The sequence below is a fragment of the Asterias rubens genome, chromosome 7 (genome assembly GCF_902459465.1).
Source record: "Asterias rubens chromosome 7, eAstRub1.3, whole genome shotgun sequence".
In the NCBI taxonomy this organism is placed as follows: Eukaryota; Metazoa; Echinodermata; class Asteroidea; order Forcipulatida; family Asteriidae; genus Asterias; species Asterias rubens.
Window position 1 is genome coordinate 15867555 of NC_047068.1, and position 20783 is coordinate 15888337.

Here is a 20783-nt window from a genome sequence, read left to right on the forward strand (position 1 = left end):
ATAACGATTACGATTAACAAGGACGATTACCGTGAGCCAAAAAAATCAGGTTTTTAATACCCATTAAAATAGGCGAATTAATTTATATTAATTTATATTAATTTGGGAGACTTTAATACAAAGTTTTATTCCATGGCATGTTCATTTTGTTGTCCCTAATTTTATTCCATATTTTAACAAAGTTTCCGAATTTCATAAAGCTCGTAAGAACAAAACAATTGCTAAGCAGAGAATAGTATTGTTCAGCAGAAACAGATAACCATCTGAAACTACATTGAGTTTGCATTGTTGAGGCTGGTGCAAAGATATTTGCATTGTTGAGGCTGGTGCAAAGATATTTGTTAACCAGTACTAGACATTACCTCTGCTCTTCCAGCTCCTCAGCACGCTGTACAGCCTCTCCGTCGAACTTGGCCTTCATGGCAGCGAGTTCCTGGTTGGTTCTTGCAAGCTGGCGGCTGACGTCGGCGCGGCCCTCGCACTCCTCCTCCAGTTGGTCACGGAGTGAGTCGTTGTCCATCTGGGCTTGCTTGAGCTGCTGCATCAGGCTGTGGCGAGACTGCGGGAGGGAAAGAAGCACACTCGTTACGCATTCATTACAAAGTTGTACAGCGCGGTGCAATTTTCAGCAAGTTTGACAAAAAAGTAGTGGATGGTTCGTTGTGTTTTAGTGTGAATGACTCTAGTCGCACTATTTGTCATGTCAAATGGCAAGAAAATGTGGCGGTCTCTCTTTTTATGCATTCATAGATGAAAGTGATGTGATATTTGCTCGTTATATAAGCATAAATTGCAAGGTAATTTATCCAGATTAAAAGTTATCTTTATTTTCACCAATTATAATCAATTTATCCTTCTGCTAAAGACTCAACATTTGCAATCTTATTTCATTTCATTCTTTAAATTGTTTGTCCTCGAAAAGTGAACTTTATCATTGTATTAGCCATGAAGAGAAGACAACGAAGGACATTTCAGATGTTGAAGGAAAACCCCAGAGAACCCTTCTCGTGGAAAACCCACTTCGCATTCACAGGAAGTACGAGCTGGGCTCAACTCCTTAGCAACTCTTGTTTGACATCAAACTTACTCTAGATTCCTCATCGAGGTTCCTCTTGATCTCTTCCAGTTGAGCCATGAGCTGCATGCGGTTCTTGCTCATCTGGCCAGCTCCGCTCTCGGACTCCTCCAGTTGCCGGGTCAGCTCGCTGTTCTCATGGGCCATGCGGCTCTTGTGGGAGTTGAGCTCGCTGATGGAGCGGGAGTGCTCGTCGAGTTTGCTGTTGGCCTCTGAGAGTTGAGCCTCAAGTTGGTGGATCAACTTGTCGGAGTTCATCTGAGGGGTGAGTGAACAATAAGGCAAGACCATTTTAATTTTTGTTTGAAAGAGTAAACCACATGGATGCACTTATAATATGGACAAGAAAGAGTGATATTGGACGAAATTATTAGGTTTTCAAGTTTACCTTGCCCCGTTGCAGCATTTCAATGTTTGTGTTCAAATCTTCAACTTCTAATTTGAGAATAGAGCGATCCTTGTCGATCCTGGGAAAGGATTAAAAAGAAGAATATAAATGTTTTTTGAAAGTTTAACAGTTATTGTGATGTATATTAGGGTGACTTATATAAAAATAATGACTGATCAAATTTTTTAAATACAAATGGGTTAAGTAGTTTCTCTCAAAAAGTTCTTCTCAAATTTCTTTTTCCGATTTGAGTCTCAAAACCTGGAATTCATACATCATAAGATATATCAACTCAACTTACTTCTTTCTGCTCCAAAGACTTTCATTCATCTCAATTTATTCATCTCAATTATGGTTTACGCAGCCCATGGCAAATGGTCTTACTTTCATCTTCCAAGTTTACGATACATTCTGGGAAGCGGCAGCCAGGGGATCACTCTAAAGGGGATGCGGCGTTTTCTGGAGGTCTTTGAATCAAATCTCGCTCTAGTAAGTTTGTCTTTGTTCAGCCCCAAATCTTATACGAAAAAAAGGCCACGCCTACTTACTTAGTTTTACTCCTCTGGAGTTGGTCGAGGTTCTCAGAGAGTTCCGACACCATGTCTTGTTGCTTCTTGCGGAGTGATGACATCGTGGTCTCATGCTGCATGTGGGTCTCGTCAAGCTCTCTCTTGATCTTGATCAGCTCTGACTCCCTCTTCTTGTTGAGTTCAATCTGTGCGGTTGTGGCGCCACCTTGTTCGTCAAGACGGTCACTAAGGTCGTCAAGCTCGCGACCGAGTTCGGTGCGCTGCTTTTCTGCCTGCACATCGTCAACAAAAGATACAAATCACAAATTTATTCAAATCCGGGGTCCAAATTCACAAAACTCCAAGCTGAACTGTAATCTTGAAGGGGCCACTTCTCTCTGGTAAGGGGCACTTCTTTCAGGATAATGTTATTTTGTATTGGAACTTTGCAAAGGGCACCACAGCAAAAGCACCAGGGCACCACATGGTATAGAAATTGCCTCTTGGTCTGAGGAATTCAAATTTAGCAGTAACTTGTGGTGAAACAAATCGCTGTACCAGACATTATTCAAATTTCTTATTGGGTCGAGAGCATCGCTTTGAGGAACTTTATAATGGAATTTGGTGAAGAAGAAATGAGGTATTCAAAAGCACTCTCAATATTGATCGGTTTTTGATCCAGCTTTCAAGTGGATTTCAGATGATATCAATAGACTTCTTTGGAACTTCAAATATTTCTGGAATGTTCATGATGACCAGGGATTTTCCAGGGATGGTTGGTTACTGATTTATACAAACATAATGAGTATACGCAGAGCAGGCATACCAACTAGATTTAAGATTTAAAGTGAGAAACTATCTTGGCTATTAAGGTGTTTTTTTGCGGACATTTTCCCTTAATAATCATCAAAAGAAGTTTTTTCTTATCATTTGACTGAATCCAAACCATACAGAAGTTTGTTACGCCTCTAACAGCATTTTCCCCATTCTTGAAACAAAAGATTAATATGAATTCTATAAATATAATCAAAAGGTGACAGACCGACAGATTCATAAATTAAGTAATTCCGAGCGAAATTCCATTTGCTGAAAATAACTCATGAAGAAGATCAAGAAGAAGAAGAAAAAGAACTTCTTCACCCAGCTGGTCTTTCCCTTTCACCAGTTTCCGAGGCATGCTCTTATCACTAGCTTCCCTGCTAAGCTTGCCCTTTTCTCTCACATTGATAAACACAGGTGCTGGTATTTTTAGCATATTGGTTCAGAAAGATGTCTGAATGCCACTGTGGTTCTGGATTGAAGGAATGTTCTCTTGATGTCTGGACCCCTGGGACTGTTTTTAGAAAAAAAATGTTGCCAATCAGGTCCCAATTTTATAGAGCTGCCTAAACAGAAAATGTTGCTTTTAAAACAACCTTCTGCAACATTAACAGGCATCATATGTGGTCCTCAGGAAAAATAAGCAGAACAAATTTATTTAGTACATACAGGTATGCGCGGTGTAGGCTTTAACATACTTTTACAGTTGCTATAAAAATAACGAAAATAAAACTAAAGTAGGAAGAATATCATGACTGTGCTAAGCAAACATTAGCAGGATACCAGTCAAAGATGGTACATGTGACATGTTATTTTGGCCGGTAATGTATTTCGGTAAGCATAATTTTGTTGTGCTTAGCAACTTGTTGTAGCTCTATGAAATTGGGCCCAGATCTTGGTAGGGCAATCTTTGGTGGAGTTTGTTTTGCTGAAGAACTTGCTAAACAGATTCTGGTTCCCCTTTCCGGCCTCTCTTTTGCTTTCAAAAGGAGAAAGGCAAGATGGATGAAGCATAGATTGGCTGTAGTGTTCTACTTTGCTTCCACAGCCATCAACTTGATCAACCCCTTATGACTCTGAAGAGAAATTGTTTTCCTACCTTAGCACGAGCCTGTCTTTCGGCTTCCAACTCTTCTTCAAGCTCTTCAATGCGAGCCTATAGGTAAGTGGGAAAAACAAATCAAAGCATATAGTCATTTTTTAATAACAATTCTAAAAAGCAAAAGTGTCAATGCAAATGTTTTTAAATGAAGTGAGGAATTAGTGAAAGAAAAAAAGGAAAACAAATCTGACTTAAAAATACCTTCATATTCAAAGTCAAAGAAGCAATAGTATCTGAGCATAACAAGTTTGTCAAATGACAATAACCATTTTCACAGATTGTTTATTCAAAAATTAAGCTTATTCCTCGCCAATAAAACAATGAATCATTTCACAAATTCCACACAGAAAAAATGTAGATGTGACTTGAATGAGTGTCAAGTTTTGAATGGACAGAAAAAAAATGTTGAATGAGATGAATTCAAAATTCTAAATGATTATATCAGAATATTTACTTACAAGTTCAAAATGTCTGGTGCACAGACTCTTGTTTGTACAAGTTTAAAAAAAATATACACTGGACACTATTGGTAATTGTCAAAGACCAGTCTTCTCACTTGCCATATCTCAACATATGCATAAAATAACTAACCTATGAAAATTTGAGCTCAATTGGTCATCGAAGTTGCGAGATAATAATGAAAGAAAAAATACCCTTGTCAATTGAAATGTGTGCTTTGTGATGGTTGATTATGAGACCTCGAATTCTAAATCTGAGGTCTCGAAATCAAATTTGTGGAAAATCACTTCTTTCTCGAAAAACTATGTCACTTCAGAGGGAGCCAATTCTCACAATGTTTTAAACTATCAACCTCTCCCTATTACTCGTTACCAAGTTAGGTTTTATGCTAATAATTATTTTGAGTAATTACCAATAGTGTCCACTGCCTTTAAATGCACACTCACTTTAGTGCACACTGATTAGCTTTTTAAGCATTTGATATTTATTTCACCAAAGAATACTGTACACACCTCTTAAATATTAAACGCACTGAACACTTTTAGTAATTGTCAAAGACCAGTATTCTCACTTGGTGTATCCCAACTTTACCAAAAGTGTCCAGTGCCTTTAAGCAGCTCACAGCAAAAAAAAGCTTGTCAAAATATCTTACAAACAAACTAACCCCTGTTTCAGACAGGCGCTCCAGAGTCGCGCCGAACAAAATATATTAGGAGCAATTCTAGGCTAGCTAAACATAACATTTACATTGGGTTCAGCTCATGACAAGACCGACATCTGAAACCCAGATGCTCCAAAGTCGTTTCGAATAATAGTAATAATAATATTTGGTTTTTATATAGTGCTTTAGACACCATGTCTCAAAAGGCTTTCAACATTGTTACACTGATCACTGGACCATTTCATTCCTTAAACCATCTCAGCTCCCTCGGGAGTATAAAGCCTGTGCCGCCTGTAGCGCACTAAGCTAAACCAACCGAAAGAGTGCAACAGCACATCCAATCGCTCCTAAACGTTTCAGATGTTGAACTTTTCATGTCTTTAATAATTTGGTCCGGTGCAATTCGAGAGTACCTGTCTGAACAGGGTGTTAGACAACATTAAAGTGAACATTTGAACAAACAAGTCAAGTTTGAGAGCTCTGCATTAGTATTAAATAAAGAGAATATTACAATTTCACAATAATCATAAATAGAAGCTTAGGTACATGTACTCGTAATTTTGAGAAGTTCTTTCTCTTTGACTCATTCCTAGGAACATTACAATTAATTGATGTAAAACGACAAATTACAAAACACTTTGTTAAAAGCCCAAAAGAAAACTGGCGCCTCTATGTTGCATCTCTCTAAATACTCAGCTCTGAACAGCTAAACCTGTATCCCGACCCCTCCCATCTCATTCTTCTCCTTGAACAACCTTGGGAGCATTTATACCTGACCCTAGGTGTCAGACTACTTCCCTCCTAATTTGTCCAAACACTTCTTCTAATTTTCTGTAAGTACCCCAAAGTGTAATAATAAGCTTCGATGACACCAGTAACAGGCAGACCCTCACTGTGTATAACCTCCAAGGGGTCATGTTATGACCCTCAGGGGGGATCAACAAGGACCCTGGGATGACCTCAGATAAACCATTAGCTGCCCTGGAAAGTAGCACAGTTTTAACCATAGAGTAAGATCTATAAAACTATACAGGGGTTTCCAATGCAACCTCGATAAAGCTGCAGATTTTTTAAAGAATTGTCTAAAGAAAATGACATGCTTTTATATTGAGTTATTAGGGCAAGTATAGTGATTGCATTAACAAATGTTAGTTGAAAGTTTTATAGGGGATTGGTAAGGAAGTTCTAAGCGTGAGTGAAACTCCCAAAATCACTGAAGTTTAGAAAACAAAAGGTAGTCCTGTCAAACACCATAACTGGATATGAAATTTTGATGAAATTTAAAGCCAAGACTTTCAAGAACAATTTCCTTAAACGTTGATGTCCATGTCAGTTAAGCAGCTCAAGTTATTGAAATTCTAAGATCTAGATGTCTGACACTATGTATGTTTCTATTTCTTATATTTCCTTGAATTGGTCATACTTGCATTAGATCCATGTTATTTTTTTGCAAATTTGTTTTTCTCCATCAGACAGTTTATCCCCCACTTGGATGCCTGACTAAATGTTAACATTCAAACAAAACAGACTGAAGGAGTCCAGTTCCCAGATGATTCTACAGTGTACACAACACAATCCAGACAAGCCGCAAAGTTAGCAACCAAATTTGGTACTAAGGGGAGATTCCAGTCTGGTTCTGTTATTTATGCCCTGTTGACAGGCCTTCATGTACACACACACATATCACTGCTGGGCAGCAGTCCTCTGGTCTCCTCCTCCTCCTCTTGCTCATTCCAATCAGCATCATGGAATGTTGATAATTTGCCACATTCCATGGTGATGAGATGACATCCCACCACACCAGACTCACAAGATTCCCCACTAAAGGGGTGGTCAATTTGCTCACACATTTTCCTGAGGAGTTTACTTGGTTTATTCTTCTTCTGTGGTTGATGTACAGGAAATAGTTTGCTGATTGTGGCCAATGTCTTGAAATAACCATTGGCACCCACAACAGTAGCTGCTGTGCCCTTCCTGTGCTTTTGCTGTGGTGCCATTTGCAAGATTCATTTGTTGTTCCTTTCTTTTGATGACAGGATCTCCTTATTTCGGCAAACAAAATTACAAGGAACTTCAATAACAAGTGGTACCAATAACATACTGTTCACATCCTTTATCAAGACATTATTTTCGTCAATGAACTTCCAGCACATGGTCAGTAAGCCCCCATCCTCTTTTAGAAAATCTCTCCTCCTCATCTTCAGATTAATATCATCATCATTGTCTTCATTTTCATCAGCCAGAGGAGCCACCTCCAATAAATAAGGCTTGAGCCCCATCCTTTTCTAGCATCATCAGTCCTCCTCATCTTAAATATAGTATCATCATTGTTGTCTTCATTTTCATCAGGTAGAGGAGCCACCTCCAAGAAATAAGGCTTGAGCCCCATCCTTTTCTAGCATCATCAGTCCTCCTCATCTTAAATATAATATCACCATCATCGTCTTTATGTTCATCACCAAGAGGAGGTAAGCTTGAGCCACATCCTCTTTTAGCACCAAGGAGCAAGGCTTGAGCCCCCATCTTCTTCCAGAAGTATCTTTCCTTATCATCTTCAACATTACATCATCATCCTTGTCTTCAGTTTCAGAAGAGCTAAACCTCCAAGGAGTAAGCCTCGAGCTTTCTTCCACCATTCAAAAGGAGCAGCAGGAGGAACAAGTCTCCCCTGTAGAGTCCACAATGTTGACACTCTGCATCATCCAGAATAACTTTAAGAAAGACGAAAGCACAGCTGCAAAACATATCCTGTGCAATCCATCCATCTCCTTGGCACTGAAATAATCCTTGGAATTTGGCAACTGGAGTGAGGCTGTCCTAGTACTTAATGCAAGATACAAACTGGAACATTTATGCACGTACAGATCGTTTACAAAGCCCTAAGTGAATATCTTCTAGTCTAAACTTATCCATGATAAAAGTCAAATCAATTTCGGAAATGTTAGATTTGATTCAATGTTATTAAACATGAAACTAATGACATTGATATTTTTCAACACTAATTCCTAAGGAAAAGGCATCACTGATCTATCCCTGTTTTACATTATGATCCCTAAGATTCTTTAAGCTTACTATAAACACAGAATCAAATACAAAACTACTAGGCCTCCATGTAGTAAACTATAGCCATAAACACATATTGCTAACAAAAACGATGTTAAAAAGCTGCAGGGTTATTAGCATGATTGCCATGAATAATTATCTTTGTACTTTTGCCTCGGCCAATCAAAAGCAGCCATGGAAACTTCCATGCATGTAATTATCCAATCACAGAGCGGAATATGAGTCAAAACAGCTGAGATGATGAGGCCATGACGGAGTATTGGAATCCTTTACAGCTGGAAACCAACATGCATTGTTTACATAGTAACGATTCAGCCTTCCATGCTGTTTAACCTTCATCGGTAATTAAGCAGCTTCATTGGTAACAGATCCATGGTGAGACACACTTTTCAAATCCAGTTGCAACCAAAAGAAAAATGTTGCAACCGGGTTGCTCAAAGATAAAATACTTAGGGTATGCCTTGGTAATTACTCCAAGAATGTATGACACAGAAACTAACTTGGTTAAGAAGCACTGCAGCTATTGATAATGTATAACATATTGAGTCCCTTCAAATGAATGTGGTTTTAAAGAGAGGGGTTCACAAATATTTAAATCTGAGAAACATTTGTGCATGAAATGTTTCTCAGATTGTGTACTCCAATTGTGGATTATTCTTCCTGTGTAGAACATAACCGCTCCAGATTTTCGGCGATATCTCAAAAACGCTACCACCTTTTGAAATAAAATGTTGACAAGTGAGTTTGATTGTATATATCTACATCAAATAATATTAAAAAACCAAAGGTATACTTTGCCTTTAATACATTAATTTTGATTTTCTAGAAAGGGCGGAAGAATGTCAGTCTATGGACAGTTGCCTTTTGATTCAAAATGCTGCACTAATAAATTTATAATTATGAGTTATTAGGTGGTAAATTATTACTAATACTTTATTTTAAATGTCTCATCAGGATCTGTTACCTTGCCTCAAAATTATGCTTTATTTATTTATTATTATTTATTTTAATCACAGCCTGATCGAAAAGCATCCTACATGAAAAAGTCGTTTAATGCCGGCACTACTTTCACCCATTTCGTAGCTTTGTCTGATGAGGCGTTTAGACGGTGCGCTCAACCTGCTGTAGCTTTTGAAGGAAGCGGTGTCTGTGTACCAGACGGACTCTTTGCCAGGCGGCTGAGGATACACAGACAGTGGGGCAATTCATAGCACAATCAAAATTATGGTGTCCGCTCTAAACTTACATTGGAAAGCAAATTCAACCTAATTTAAAATGTTTCCTCTAGATTTCAAAGCTACAGTTTAATTATCCAACATGCTATTGTTGGCTGTAATGTAACTAACATTTGAAATAATATTTAGTCTAATTTAAAATGCTACCTAACTTCTCTTTGTATTCTATTCCAAAGCTACATTTTGATAATGTTGGCTAAACATGCTAACTGACTTTCCCAGCCTTTGAGAAAGACTCTGCTAAGGTCGAATTGTCAGGCCATTAACTATTTGTTGCATTTATACTGTCCTTTTGGTTGGTAAGCAGTTTCCAACAGCTAATTCGAAATGCTCCTCCCTAAAAGTGTTTAGATCTGTGCTTGTTTTTTTTCTTCAGCCGAAACGACTTACATTTACAAATGAGAACTGTTATCTGTTGGTTTCCATGCACCTTTGAATCACCGTGCAGGGGAAATTGCTTTACTTTGTCCTTAATTGATGTTAAACAATCGCATTGTCAGTTAAGCTACTCTATCAAACCAACTATAAGCTGTTCCCTTATACTAATAAACATGTCCTCGTTATGTTATCACAGTTTATGGAGGATCCATTTATGGCAATTACCTTCTAACCTTTGATAGGAATGTATTGGATATGCCAGTTATTTACAGCATGTTGATTGCAACAAAATACTCCAATTTTGATCCAGGAATAAAATTACCTAATTCTCTATAATCAAAACGTACATCTCTCTGTATACTTGAGACTCAGCACGAAGAATATGCCCCAGAGGCTACTGGCAAACTTTCTTATCCTAACAAGATAAAATACACTTGTAGTATCAAACTTTCCAGAGATTACAATTAAATATTTATATAAATACAGATAAGAGAATAAAATAAACGCCTACTTGGAATAATCTCTTCATGCCGACACCGCTATCTCCCATCTCGTAGCTGTCACGGATGAGCTTCTTGGATTTGGAGCTTAGTTTTTTGTAATTTGTAAATCCTGCAGTGTCCGATTGGTAGGAGGGCATCATGGTGGATTTGGTGATCCTCGACATGCTTCCCCCGCCAGCGCCTCCAGAGCTGCTGTAGGAGGCGCTCGACGAGCTTGCCTTGTAGGATGATGAGGATGAAAGAGCCATCTTAGATGCTGCTATATAGTAGTGTTGAGGAGTACAGAGTCAACTTGTCAAGTAGAACGTTGTATCTTTCGCCAAGGTAATTTCGTTTTGTTGTCCACAGACCGAAGCTATCGCCAGTAAGTCCGAAGTGAAGACTGGTGGAGAGGAGCTGTGATTATTGCACTGAGAACACTGCCGAGCTGCCTGCACGAGTGACGTGACTACGAACACCGGATATGGTAAGATTGCACTGACTCAGGGAGAGGCTGGTATGTTGGGGCTCTATATTCAGGTATGGATGAGAGCACTGTACACTTTCAATGCCCTGGGGACTAGCACCTAATGAACTTGACAGTCTGACTGACTATACACTGTGTACATACACTCCCTATGAAGGATGCTGGAGATGCATGAGCATCAGCAGTGTTGCTGTCAATCATGTATGTAAATGAGGTGGTTTGGCCTGTGGACCAATCACAGAGCGTCAGCCATTCCCAAGCATAGTGTCACACTGGGAAGACCTGAGCATATTTGGAATTGGAATGCGACTGTCTGTAAATGGCAGGCCTTGCTCTGCCTCAGCCCTGACTACTTTGCATGCCAACACAGTAACCCAACACCCCCCCACTGGATTCTCCACATCCTAGCATGTATGGTCTCTTATGCTCAGTCCAACCACGCATGTCTGTTGCCTCAGAAACTTCCCAACCCTCACGTTCTCCATCTGTTCTCAACCTTCACCTTGTGTCCCATTCTCTAACACACAAGTTTTCAGACTTGAGTTGAGACTATCTTGTCCTAATTAACTGCTCCTCCAAAAAACTTTCCCAAACTTTGCACTTGTTACACATAAGATTGTCTTACACAAAAACAAATTCCTGCCCCATCCTCATCTCCTCATCCAGTCTCTCTCATTCCACAAATACCAAGACTAGTCCACACCAAATCAGGAAAAGAGAATCTTCTTTTGACTCATCTAAATGTCCCTTTCCACTTAACCACAGATATGTAGACACAACAATTAACACAGGCCTAATTCTGTCTGATAATCATAACACAGCAACACCTGACAGAAACACATGTGGGGGATCAAGTCCCTAAATATTTACACTTTCAAAACCGACTTTCGTTAGAATGTGATCAGCTAGGTTGCCACAACGGGGCCCCCATCCCCCTACTTGTCAAAGACGTAAATTGAATTTGTTCCCTAAACTAATAACTCCCTGTTACTGCTGTCACATACCATCAAGTTTAACATCCATCAACTGGTTGTGTATGAACAGCTCCTAAAACATGTGTCCAACTTACAGTTTCATGACAAACAATTTGATCAAGTTAACAAAACTTCATTTCTGGATTGAACTAGGGAGATATTTCAATAACAAACTACTTGAAAAATGTGTAAAAACTTAACTTCTGAATTGTAATAGAGAGATGTTTCTATTACAAACAATTTGATAAATGTGTAAAAACTTAACTTCTAAATTGTAATAGAGAGATGTTACTATATTACAAACGATTTGATAAATGTGTAAAAACTTAACTTCTAAATTGTAATAGAGAGATGTTTCTATTACAAACAATTTGATAAATTTGACAAAACTAGATTATGCTGGAGAGACATCTCTTAAGAACTTGAAAAGAGCTTAGGAATTTATGCAGGAAAAAAAAGGCAGGGAGATTTGTTCACCATCAACAAAAAATGCAACATGTGACAAAACTTATCAAATGTTTCTTGTTACATGGCAAGCAGTTTTAAGATCACCTGGGGGTCTTGTTCACAATGTGACCGCTGTAATTATCAGCTCCAGCTGTCACTTATGGTATTTGCTCTTTGCTTGTTTATCGTCACCAATAATTAGGCAAAGCAGCTTGTATTTAGCTGCTATTAATTCCAGGGAATATAGCAATTAGCTGTCTGACAAATTCATTGTAAGAATTATAAGACAAGAGAGTTTTACACATACTCAATGATAAAAAGCTGTTGCGTTTTTCTGCTTTCAAGCTTTTACTCAAGGCTGCAAGTTAATAATAATAACAGGGCTTGCATTTTGAACCGGACTGCAGACCTGAGGCCTGTCATTTTGGTGTCAGGCCACTACACTTTTGGCCAGACAAGTCTGGCGGTCTTTTGTTTTTTAATTCATAAAGAATAATACCTAACTATGTAAAAAAAAAAATGACATGTTCAAATAATGACTTTGATATATTAAGTTTACTTAAAGGCAGTGGACACTATTGGTAAACACTCAAAATAATTATTAGCATAAAACCTTACTTGGTAACGAGTAATGGGGAGAGGTTGGTAGTATAAAACAGTGTGAGAAACGGCTCCCTCTGAAGTGATTTAGTTTTTGAGAAAGATGTAATTTTCCATGAATTTGATTTGAGACCTCAGATTTAGAATTTGAGGTCTCGAAATCAAGCATCTAAAAGCACACAACTTCGTGTGACAAGGGTGTTTTTTCTTTCATAATTATCTCACAACTTCGACGACCAATTGTGCTAAAATTTTCACAGTTTTTTTTTCTTCTTTTTTTTGCATATGTTGAGATACACCAAGTGAGAAAGACTGGTCTTGGGCAATTACCAATAGTGTCCAATGTCTTTAATACCCATAAAGACAAATAAATCTTTTCTGAAATGCTTAGCGTTTGTTCAATCAAAACAGTTTTACTGGAACACATATTAAGTTGGGTCAGAGTCCTTCTGTTTTTGATTGCAGTCTTGAAAAAGAAAAGAAATACAAAAAAACCTGTGACAAAATTGTTCAGTCACAATGTTGATTTTACAGTGTTCAGGCCCGGACCATTACAGCTGCAATTAATGGAGTTATTTCATCAAATTGACACACAGATCACTCCATATTGTTTTTAACAAGTTAGAGTAATTGTTTCTAAAGCCAATTAAAATCAAGACAGTAAAAACATCGGACATCCACATTCCATAAACTACAGTCTGACATGTCACTGGCCCTTATCATAAGCAGGAAACCATATAAGGGACCTAAAAGTCCAGCTATTTCAATTATGAATCCTTTGAGTTATTTTTTTTAATCCCACTGTCTATCTGCCCTGCTCAAGAATTTGTTCAAACTCTTGCGATAACCACAAGCCACAAGGATGACATTTCAACTGTGAATTGTTGACAGATTCGTTATCTTGTTGGAGAATTTAAAAGGAGTGACTATGTCCGCTTGAAATTTCTTAATTATGCAGTATTTTAATTTAAAGATTTTCAATGCTATAAGATGGTCTCCCTGAAAGTTTATGGGCAAACACTTCCATCAATTCCTTGTGGTAATTAGTTTTCACAATAAAAAGTGCAGGGTCTAAACCATTGCCTTCATTATGAAAACTACTTTTAAGTAGTTAAAACTCAGTCCTAATTTGTTTTTAACAAATAAAATAAAAAAATAAAAAAACATTATATGTTCCTAACAGAACAGCCAGAACATCCTTGTAAAATCAAGGAGAAACAAATCCTAATTCCATGCCTGTAGCCAATTAAAAATTACAGCCAACTTAATGTGATTTAAGAAGTTCTCATAAGTGATAACACCACTACCCCTAAAAGAGTTATGCCAAAGATGTCTGGATCCAGCAATTGGTATCTAAGCTAGAGGTCAGAACCAATGCCACTGCCGATAAACCCCGACATTCATCCTTTAGATTTTCATCTTTGGAAGCTTCTGCCAAGGAATGCATTGCCAGACTGATCTCCGACAGTGATTAGCCGACCCATGATATGTATTTCCAGTGATATAATGTACATTTGACAGCTGGACTACAAGGTCAGACTGGATGTGACTATACCTACATCATAATTAGGCCCTCAAAAAGATGGCATTAATTAAGATTATCTACCAGAGCTCAATTTTATAGAGCTGCTTAACGACAAGGTATACCTTTGGTTTTTGGAACTGTTCAATTTCACAAGGGGGCTCATGTTTTTGAGATGTAGCAAATAATCTGGAGCGAATACATATCCACGCAGGAAGAATATTCCCTGATAGGCTCAGATTTAAGTTTTGGGGCATAAAAACTGATTTTATTTTTTACATAACATCAAAACTTTGAACTGAAATGTTTCTCAAAAATGGTTTATACTGCTCTGGGCTTGTAACCAAGGTGTTTATTGCCATTAATTTCAAAAGTGATTACCAAACGTATATCTTTCATTTGAGCGGAAAATATTGCTTATCAAACACAAGCAAGGAACCAGTCACTAACTCTGTACATACTATAATACTTTAGCTGGTAACACTTTTCCAGTGAGCAAAATTGTTTGATGCTTAGTAAATGTTTGTGCTTTTGGACAATTTGCCTACCACTTGTTTTTCTAAGAAAAGTAAGTCTTTCAGACAATTGTTAACCACAATTTTCTTTCAGACAAACTGCCAAAACAATATTTTCTTTGTGTTGATGATTATACAGAAAGGGAAAGATCTCTTTGGTGTTAAAAAAACCCCAACAAGATTCAGATTGTGCTTTTCTATCCAATTAGAAACCTGATATATGTTTGAAATGACCGATTGAGGGTTAACATGATTATAAATCAGACTGAATATCACATAGTACTTTGGTGATCTAGTCATGCACACTCAATGAAGTAGAAGTCATTGTTACACAAGTCAATAAGGAAGACATCTGAACCCAAAGAACCTAAAAGATTTCATTCCCTTGTGTGTATGCAATTACACTATTTGCATACTTTTGTTAAATTCACTAGAGTGCAGCATGGAGGAAAACAACTGAGCAAAAAGGAAGCCAGACTTCATTTGAAAGTGCATTTAAATCCAATCCAATGACCACAAAAATGGCCATCAAACCTGTGTTTTGCATTAGTCAACAACCACAATCATGGGTAAACTTTTTTTTGCGTCCACATTTCTTTTAAATGTTCATTTGCTGAACGACAAAATATTGAACTACATAAACTGTATTCAGTAGCAACGTCTTCCAGTCAACCCAAACACTTTAAATGTTTATGTAAAAAAATAACTCAACCGTGGTAGATAACCATTCCTTACAGACATACAACACAGTATTCATATGAGATTTCAAATCTATCATACTTTAAACCAAGCAAATCGATACTTATTATTAATGTAAAGTCACATAATATTAAAGGTTACACATAATCAGATTTACAAAGTTTTCACAGAGCTCTCAAACAATTAAAAGTAAAGTAACAACACAACATCCTAATATAAGCATTTTCACATAAGTCCCAAATGGAGCACTATTGGATGAAACTGTCACTGAGTCTATTTTGAGTTGGAAGGGAGATGTATTAAGAAAGTTGCATACAGGAACCAATTTTCTCTAGTCCTGTGGTTGCTGGACACCAATTTTCGGTCTTAATGCAGCATAGCCCAATGGGCAGACTAGTTTGGAACCCTGTGTTTTCCAATGCATTTTCTTTGCAAGCTGTCGCAACTCTCGCACGGCTATGTTGATGGGGAATCTGAGGGGGGAGTTTGGATTGAAATGGGGGAGGGGGGGGGGTGGTTACTTACCTGCTACATGCACCTTTGTCCCATAGTACAAGATGCTGTTGATATAAAGGGATAGGGTCTGCAGAGACAGGGACATGGGGGGGTGGTTGAAGGGTGGATAGGCAAACTACAGGGCACTATTTCATGGCCAATGCTTACTACAGATACTGGGCTGTCGCTTACATTTTACACTAGCTGTATCCACAAGAAATAATAACTACTGCTTAATAAACAAGGGACACAGAACGAACATTCCTGCTAACCCTTATATAGACTTTGTTAACACAGAATTTTGTGCACAACAGTTTTTACAGATGGAAATCGCAGCCATGAAATAGAGCCAAGAGTACAGACTGACTTATATGGCACAACCTTTGATGATTTGCCAACTTTGCAATGAGCATAAAACCCCAAATCAGAAAATAGTTGTCATACTGTAGCCATTTTTTCTGAACAATATTAACATAATGCCATACTGAGATTTAACAGATAAAGTCTAATTGGATTTTTTTGAGAATCACATTTTTTTATCTGCCTCAAACAAGCTTCTCTTAAATTTATCATAACTTTGTGCAAATATTTTTGGTGTCATGATAAATTGAAGTGTGAATGAAGTTGTTAACATTACCTTTCAATCAAGGTGTCAGGAATGGCTGCAATTTGACAAAAACACATATCTCACAAATGAATCAAAAAGTAGTTTGTTTTTTTTTACGATAAAGAAAAGAGAGTTATGTCTTACCTGCAATTCTTTGATCTTCTTCTGAAGTTGTGCAACCAGGCTCTGTTCGTCCTCCAACCGGCTGTTCATTTGGCTGATATCATAATCACGCCTAAAAGCCACAGAAAAACGTTGTTAATAATTCAATTCAATTCAAAAATCGAGCTACAACTCTTTTTTTATTATTACTTCTGGTTAGGTGTAAGGCACGTAACTTTCGTTTGAATACTGTTTTACCTTTTTTGTTTTCTTTTTTCCTACTTATTTTTGTACCCCTATTCTAGTTTAAGGGTTGTGGCAGCAAACTCCAAAAGAATTGTAACTTCCTTGCTTTTCGTTTACCCTACACCTCTTGTCAACTGGTACATTTAGTGGTCCAGGGGTAAATTATCTAGAATGGGGTCTTAGGTTCGAATCCCTGCTGAGAAAGTGTCAATTATACAGTACTTTATAGGGCCCAGAACCTCCCAGTTGTTACATTTCATAGGCCTACAGTTTAGAAGAAAGGGACACAAAAATGTATGTTGAAGATTACTGATCAACATTTCCTTTACACAGGGGAGTTTGAGCAGTATGATGTTGTATCAGCAATCCTGGTATGGTACGGAAAACTTTTCCAAACTTTAAGGGTGGTAGAATGAAACAATGAGTAAGACTTACTTCTTGATGGTTTCTTCCATGTCCCGCTTGGCGTGCTCCAATTCCTCCACTGTCTCCTGGGTCATCTTGAGGTCACCCTCAAGCTTCCTCTTCACCTTCTCTACATCAGCCCTGGCCTTCTTCTCATGCTCCAGGGTGTCTTCAAGCTGTGTGGGATAAGGTTAAAAATTTGTATATTCTTAAATGCGTGCAACGGATTCCGTTGCTTCCTAAGAGCTGGTCATAAAGACTTTTTTTATTTTTTTTTAGTTGGTCTATCTTTGACTAAGCTGATCATTGAACACCAGCAGCAGTAAAACGCCCAGACTGAGTATCCAGGACCAGGTATCAATCTGAAAGCAGCTCGTCTCCATTTTGAAAACGTTGGCTACTCATGTAAGCTATTTAGGCGGGCATGTGCGGTTGTGATGGGTTAACTAAGGGTCGGAGCTTAATGGGTGGGGACCTGTCCCTTGGTTCTTTCGTTACCTCATCAACGGTAGACTCCAGCTTGGCCTTGACCTTGTTCAGGTGGTTGCACTTGTCCTCTTCGGCCTGAAGTAGCTCGATAGTTTTCTGCAAAGCAAAGACAAGAGAAGTAAGGCGCGGAACTTTGGTTTGGATACCTTAATTTATTTCACTTATCTTCTTTTTTGTCCAACTTTTTTTGCTGCTAATCTGATTCAGGGGTTGTGGCAGCACATTCCAGAGAATTTTTGTTTGACCCGTTACCTCTAGAACGTGGGGTCTTGGGTATGAATCCCAGCCAAGTAGTTGGCTGCAGGATTGGGGAAAGCACCAAGTAAACAGTGCTTTAAAGGACCCGGAACCTCCAAGATATCAGTTCAGGAGGTTTACATACTTTAGACACAATGTAGACTATCTCTTTGTCAGTTTGGTGATTGCTTTATTTTTTTTTCAAGAAATTTTGAATGCTCAAGGAGGTTTTGAAAAAATCCTGAGTAATCACATGCCTGCTCAAGAGTGAACAACAGTAGCTTTCATAGAGCTAACTAAGCACAACAACATTATGCTTACAAGAATTAGGTTACCAGGCAAAATACCATGTGACATGTCACAATTGCTGACTTGTATCCTGCTCAATTCTGCTAAGCATGAATTTTTTTAAAAGCAGTGGACACTATTACTCAATTACTCAAAATAATTATTAGCATTAAACCTCACTTGGTAAAGAGTAATGGGGATAGGTTGGCAGAATAAAACATTGTGAGAAGCGGCTCCCTCTGAAGTGGAGTAGTTTTCGAGATAGAAGTAATTTTCAACGAGTTTGATTTCGAGACCTCAAGTTTAGAGCTTGAGGTCTCAAAATCAAGCATCTAAACGCACACAACTTCGTGTGACTAGGGTGTTTTCTTCTTTCATTATTATCTCGCAACTTTGATGACCGATTGAGCTCAAATTTTCACAGGTTAGTTATTTTATGCATATGTTGAGATACACCAACTGTGAAGGCTAGTCTTTGACAGTTGCCAATAGTGTCCACTGCCTTTAAGCAAAATGTTCTCCTTAAGCAGCTTTAAGAAATTGGGCCCATACATGTATATCGTAAGAGGAGTATTTTTTTTTTAAATGTAATGTATTACCTGGTTAGTTTCCTCCAAGGAAGCCTTCTCTTTGCTGAGCTTAGCGATGACTTCATCTTGGGCGGCGAGGTCCTCGTTCAACATCTTGATCTGGCTTTCCTTTGCCTTCTTCTCATCCTCGACCTAACAACAAAAGGAATACGCTCATGAGGGGGGACCGAGCCCCGCCCACTTAGGGGATAGCACCCTCACTTGTATGCAAATGAGAGGACTTGGTTAATAATGGACTGGTGGGAAAATAATCCTTTGTTGATGTTTTAAATCCACAAGAACTGAGACCACACTCACTCATCATGCACCCACTGAGAGATCTAGCCCAATGGGAAAGACCACACCTGCTCACTTAATAAGACCACACCCAAAAGATTGAGAATCAAGACCAACATATTGGCTTGTATCAGTGACACAGACCGATATGGTTTGGCAAACTACACCCATGAGTTTTGAAAGACAGTGAGACAATACCAGAGACCACACCCACTTACTTAAAAAGACCACACCCAAAAGATTGAGAATCAACAACATACTGGCTTATATCAATGACACAGACCATAATGGTTTGGCAAACAACACCAATAGAATCTCGAGAGACCACACCCACAATACCAGAGACCACACCCTAATGAATTTTGAGACCACACCCTGTTTTGGGGAATCTTCCCCAAGAAGCTGTAAGAAACAAAATTGACAAGGTGTTTCCACCCAAAACAAATATCAACAGTCTTGGTTACCACTGCCTACAGCACTGATACACAAGCCATCTTGGTTGCTAAGGTCCAGTTACCATAGTGATGATAAACATACTGAATTCTGGTAGATCAACCACAGGAATTTTAACCATGTAAGCTGGGAACATACACACAAAATGGCAGAAGAAGAACACAAAATGGCAGAAGAAGAAAACAAAGTTGCAGAAGAAGAAGAAAACAAAACGAAAGAGTAAGAAAACAAAAGGTTCTCATCCAGACAAAGAAAACACTTAATGAAAAGAGAGAAGACAAGGTACAACTGATGGGAATGATTTGAGATGATTTCTACTTCTTCTAATGCTCAAATGAAACAAGAATGGACACAAACCAACAAGCAATACAAGAAAGAAAGAAAATAACACCAAAGACCCTGAACATTGGATGACCCATCTAAACATTGGACACAATTGTTCAATTAAGAATTACAATTTTGACTTTTTATGAAGTGTTTCCTGGAATATTTATTAACCAAAAACATTTTTCTGTAACCACTCAAACCAAACTTTTAAAGTTTATGATTAAAATTCTGTAAAAAAAACACTCTAATTGCAGTAAGATCAAATCGCACTCACACTATATGTTTGAAAACACCAGAATGTAAAAAGGTATTGTTTTAAACTGAAAATTTAAAGCAAAACTTTCAAGCACAAATTTACTTTATATCATGCCAATGACAAATCATAAGCAATGAATAGTATGGCTTTAGATTAAAAACATGTTTTTTTCTTTCACTTTTCATGTCTGTTGGTAATGGCTTGGACAGTTAGTTGGGCGGATAATTTTAAAGCTCATTCCATTAGGGTTCTTGGGAGACATTATTGGAGTTTTTTTTTTGTGGGTGGAAATGGAAGCTGAAGTTAAAGGTATTACACAGAATTGGTAAAGATAAAAAGCATTATTGTTTCAGTTTAGTTTGAAAGCTTCTGATTATGAAGTTCATACTAGAACTTTTTTTTCTGTGAAATAAACACAGGCAGAAAATTGTGTATGGTTTTCAACATTTTCTCACGACTTGCACAATGGATTACACCCAATTTTGTGTTTAAAGTTTTAAAGGAAATGGCAATGAAATTTGTTTTCCAAGACACTGGCTTAAAAGTCTTCAGAGTGAGGTTTCTTTTGGCTGGTTGTGTTTGATTACTTTGAAAACT

At 38.0% G+C, this 20783-nt stretch overlaps 1 protein-coding gene across 1 annotated transcript in view; it reads right to left on the minus strand.

Moving 5' to 3' along the window:
• The window catches only part of LOC117292532 (myosin heavy chain, striated muscle-like), a 68725-nt gene that overhangs the window by 12466 nt on the left and 35476 nt on the right, over positions 1 to 20783 (minus strand). The window contains exons 24-32 of the mRNA XM_033774614.1: positions 18884 to 19006; positions 17769 to 17855; positions 17301 to 17446; positions 16662 to 16752; positions 3891 to 3947; positions 2012 to 2265; positions 1464 to 1542; positions 1088 to 1333; positions 363 to 559 (exon numbers count right to left, since the gene is read on the minus strand). Coding sequence (XP_033630505.1) covers positions 363 to 559; positions 1088 to 1333; positions 1464 to 1542; positions 2012 to 2265; positions 3891 to 3947; positions 16662 to 16752; positions 17301 to 17446; positions 17769 to 17855; positions 18884 to 19006 — 1280 coding nt within the window. The remainder of the gene's footprint in view (positions 1 to 362; positions 560 to 1087; positions 1334 to 1463; positions 1543 to 2011; positions 2266 to 3890; positions 3948 to 16661; positions 16753 to 17300; positions 17447 to 17768; positions 17856 to 18883; positions 19007 to 20783) is intronic.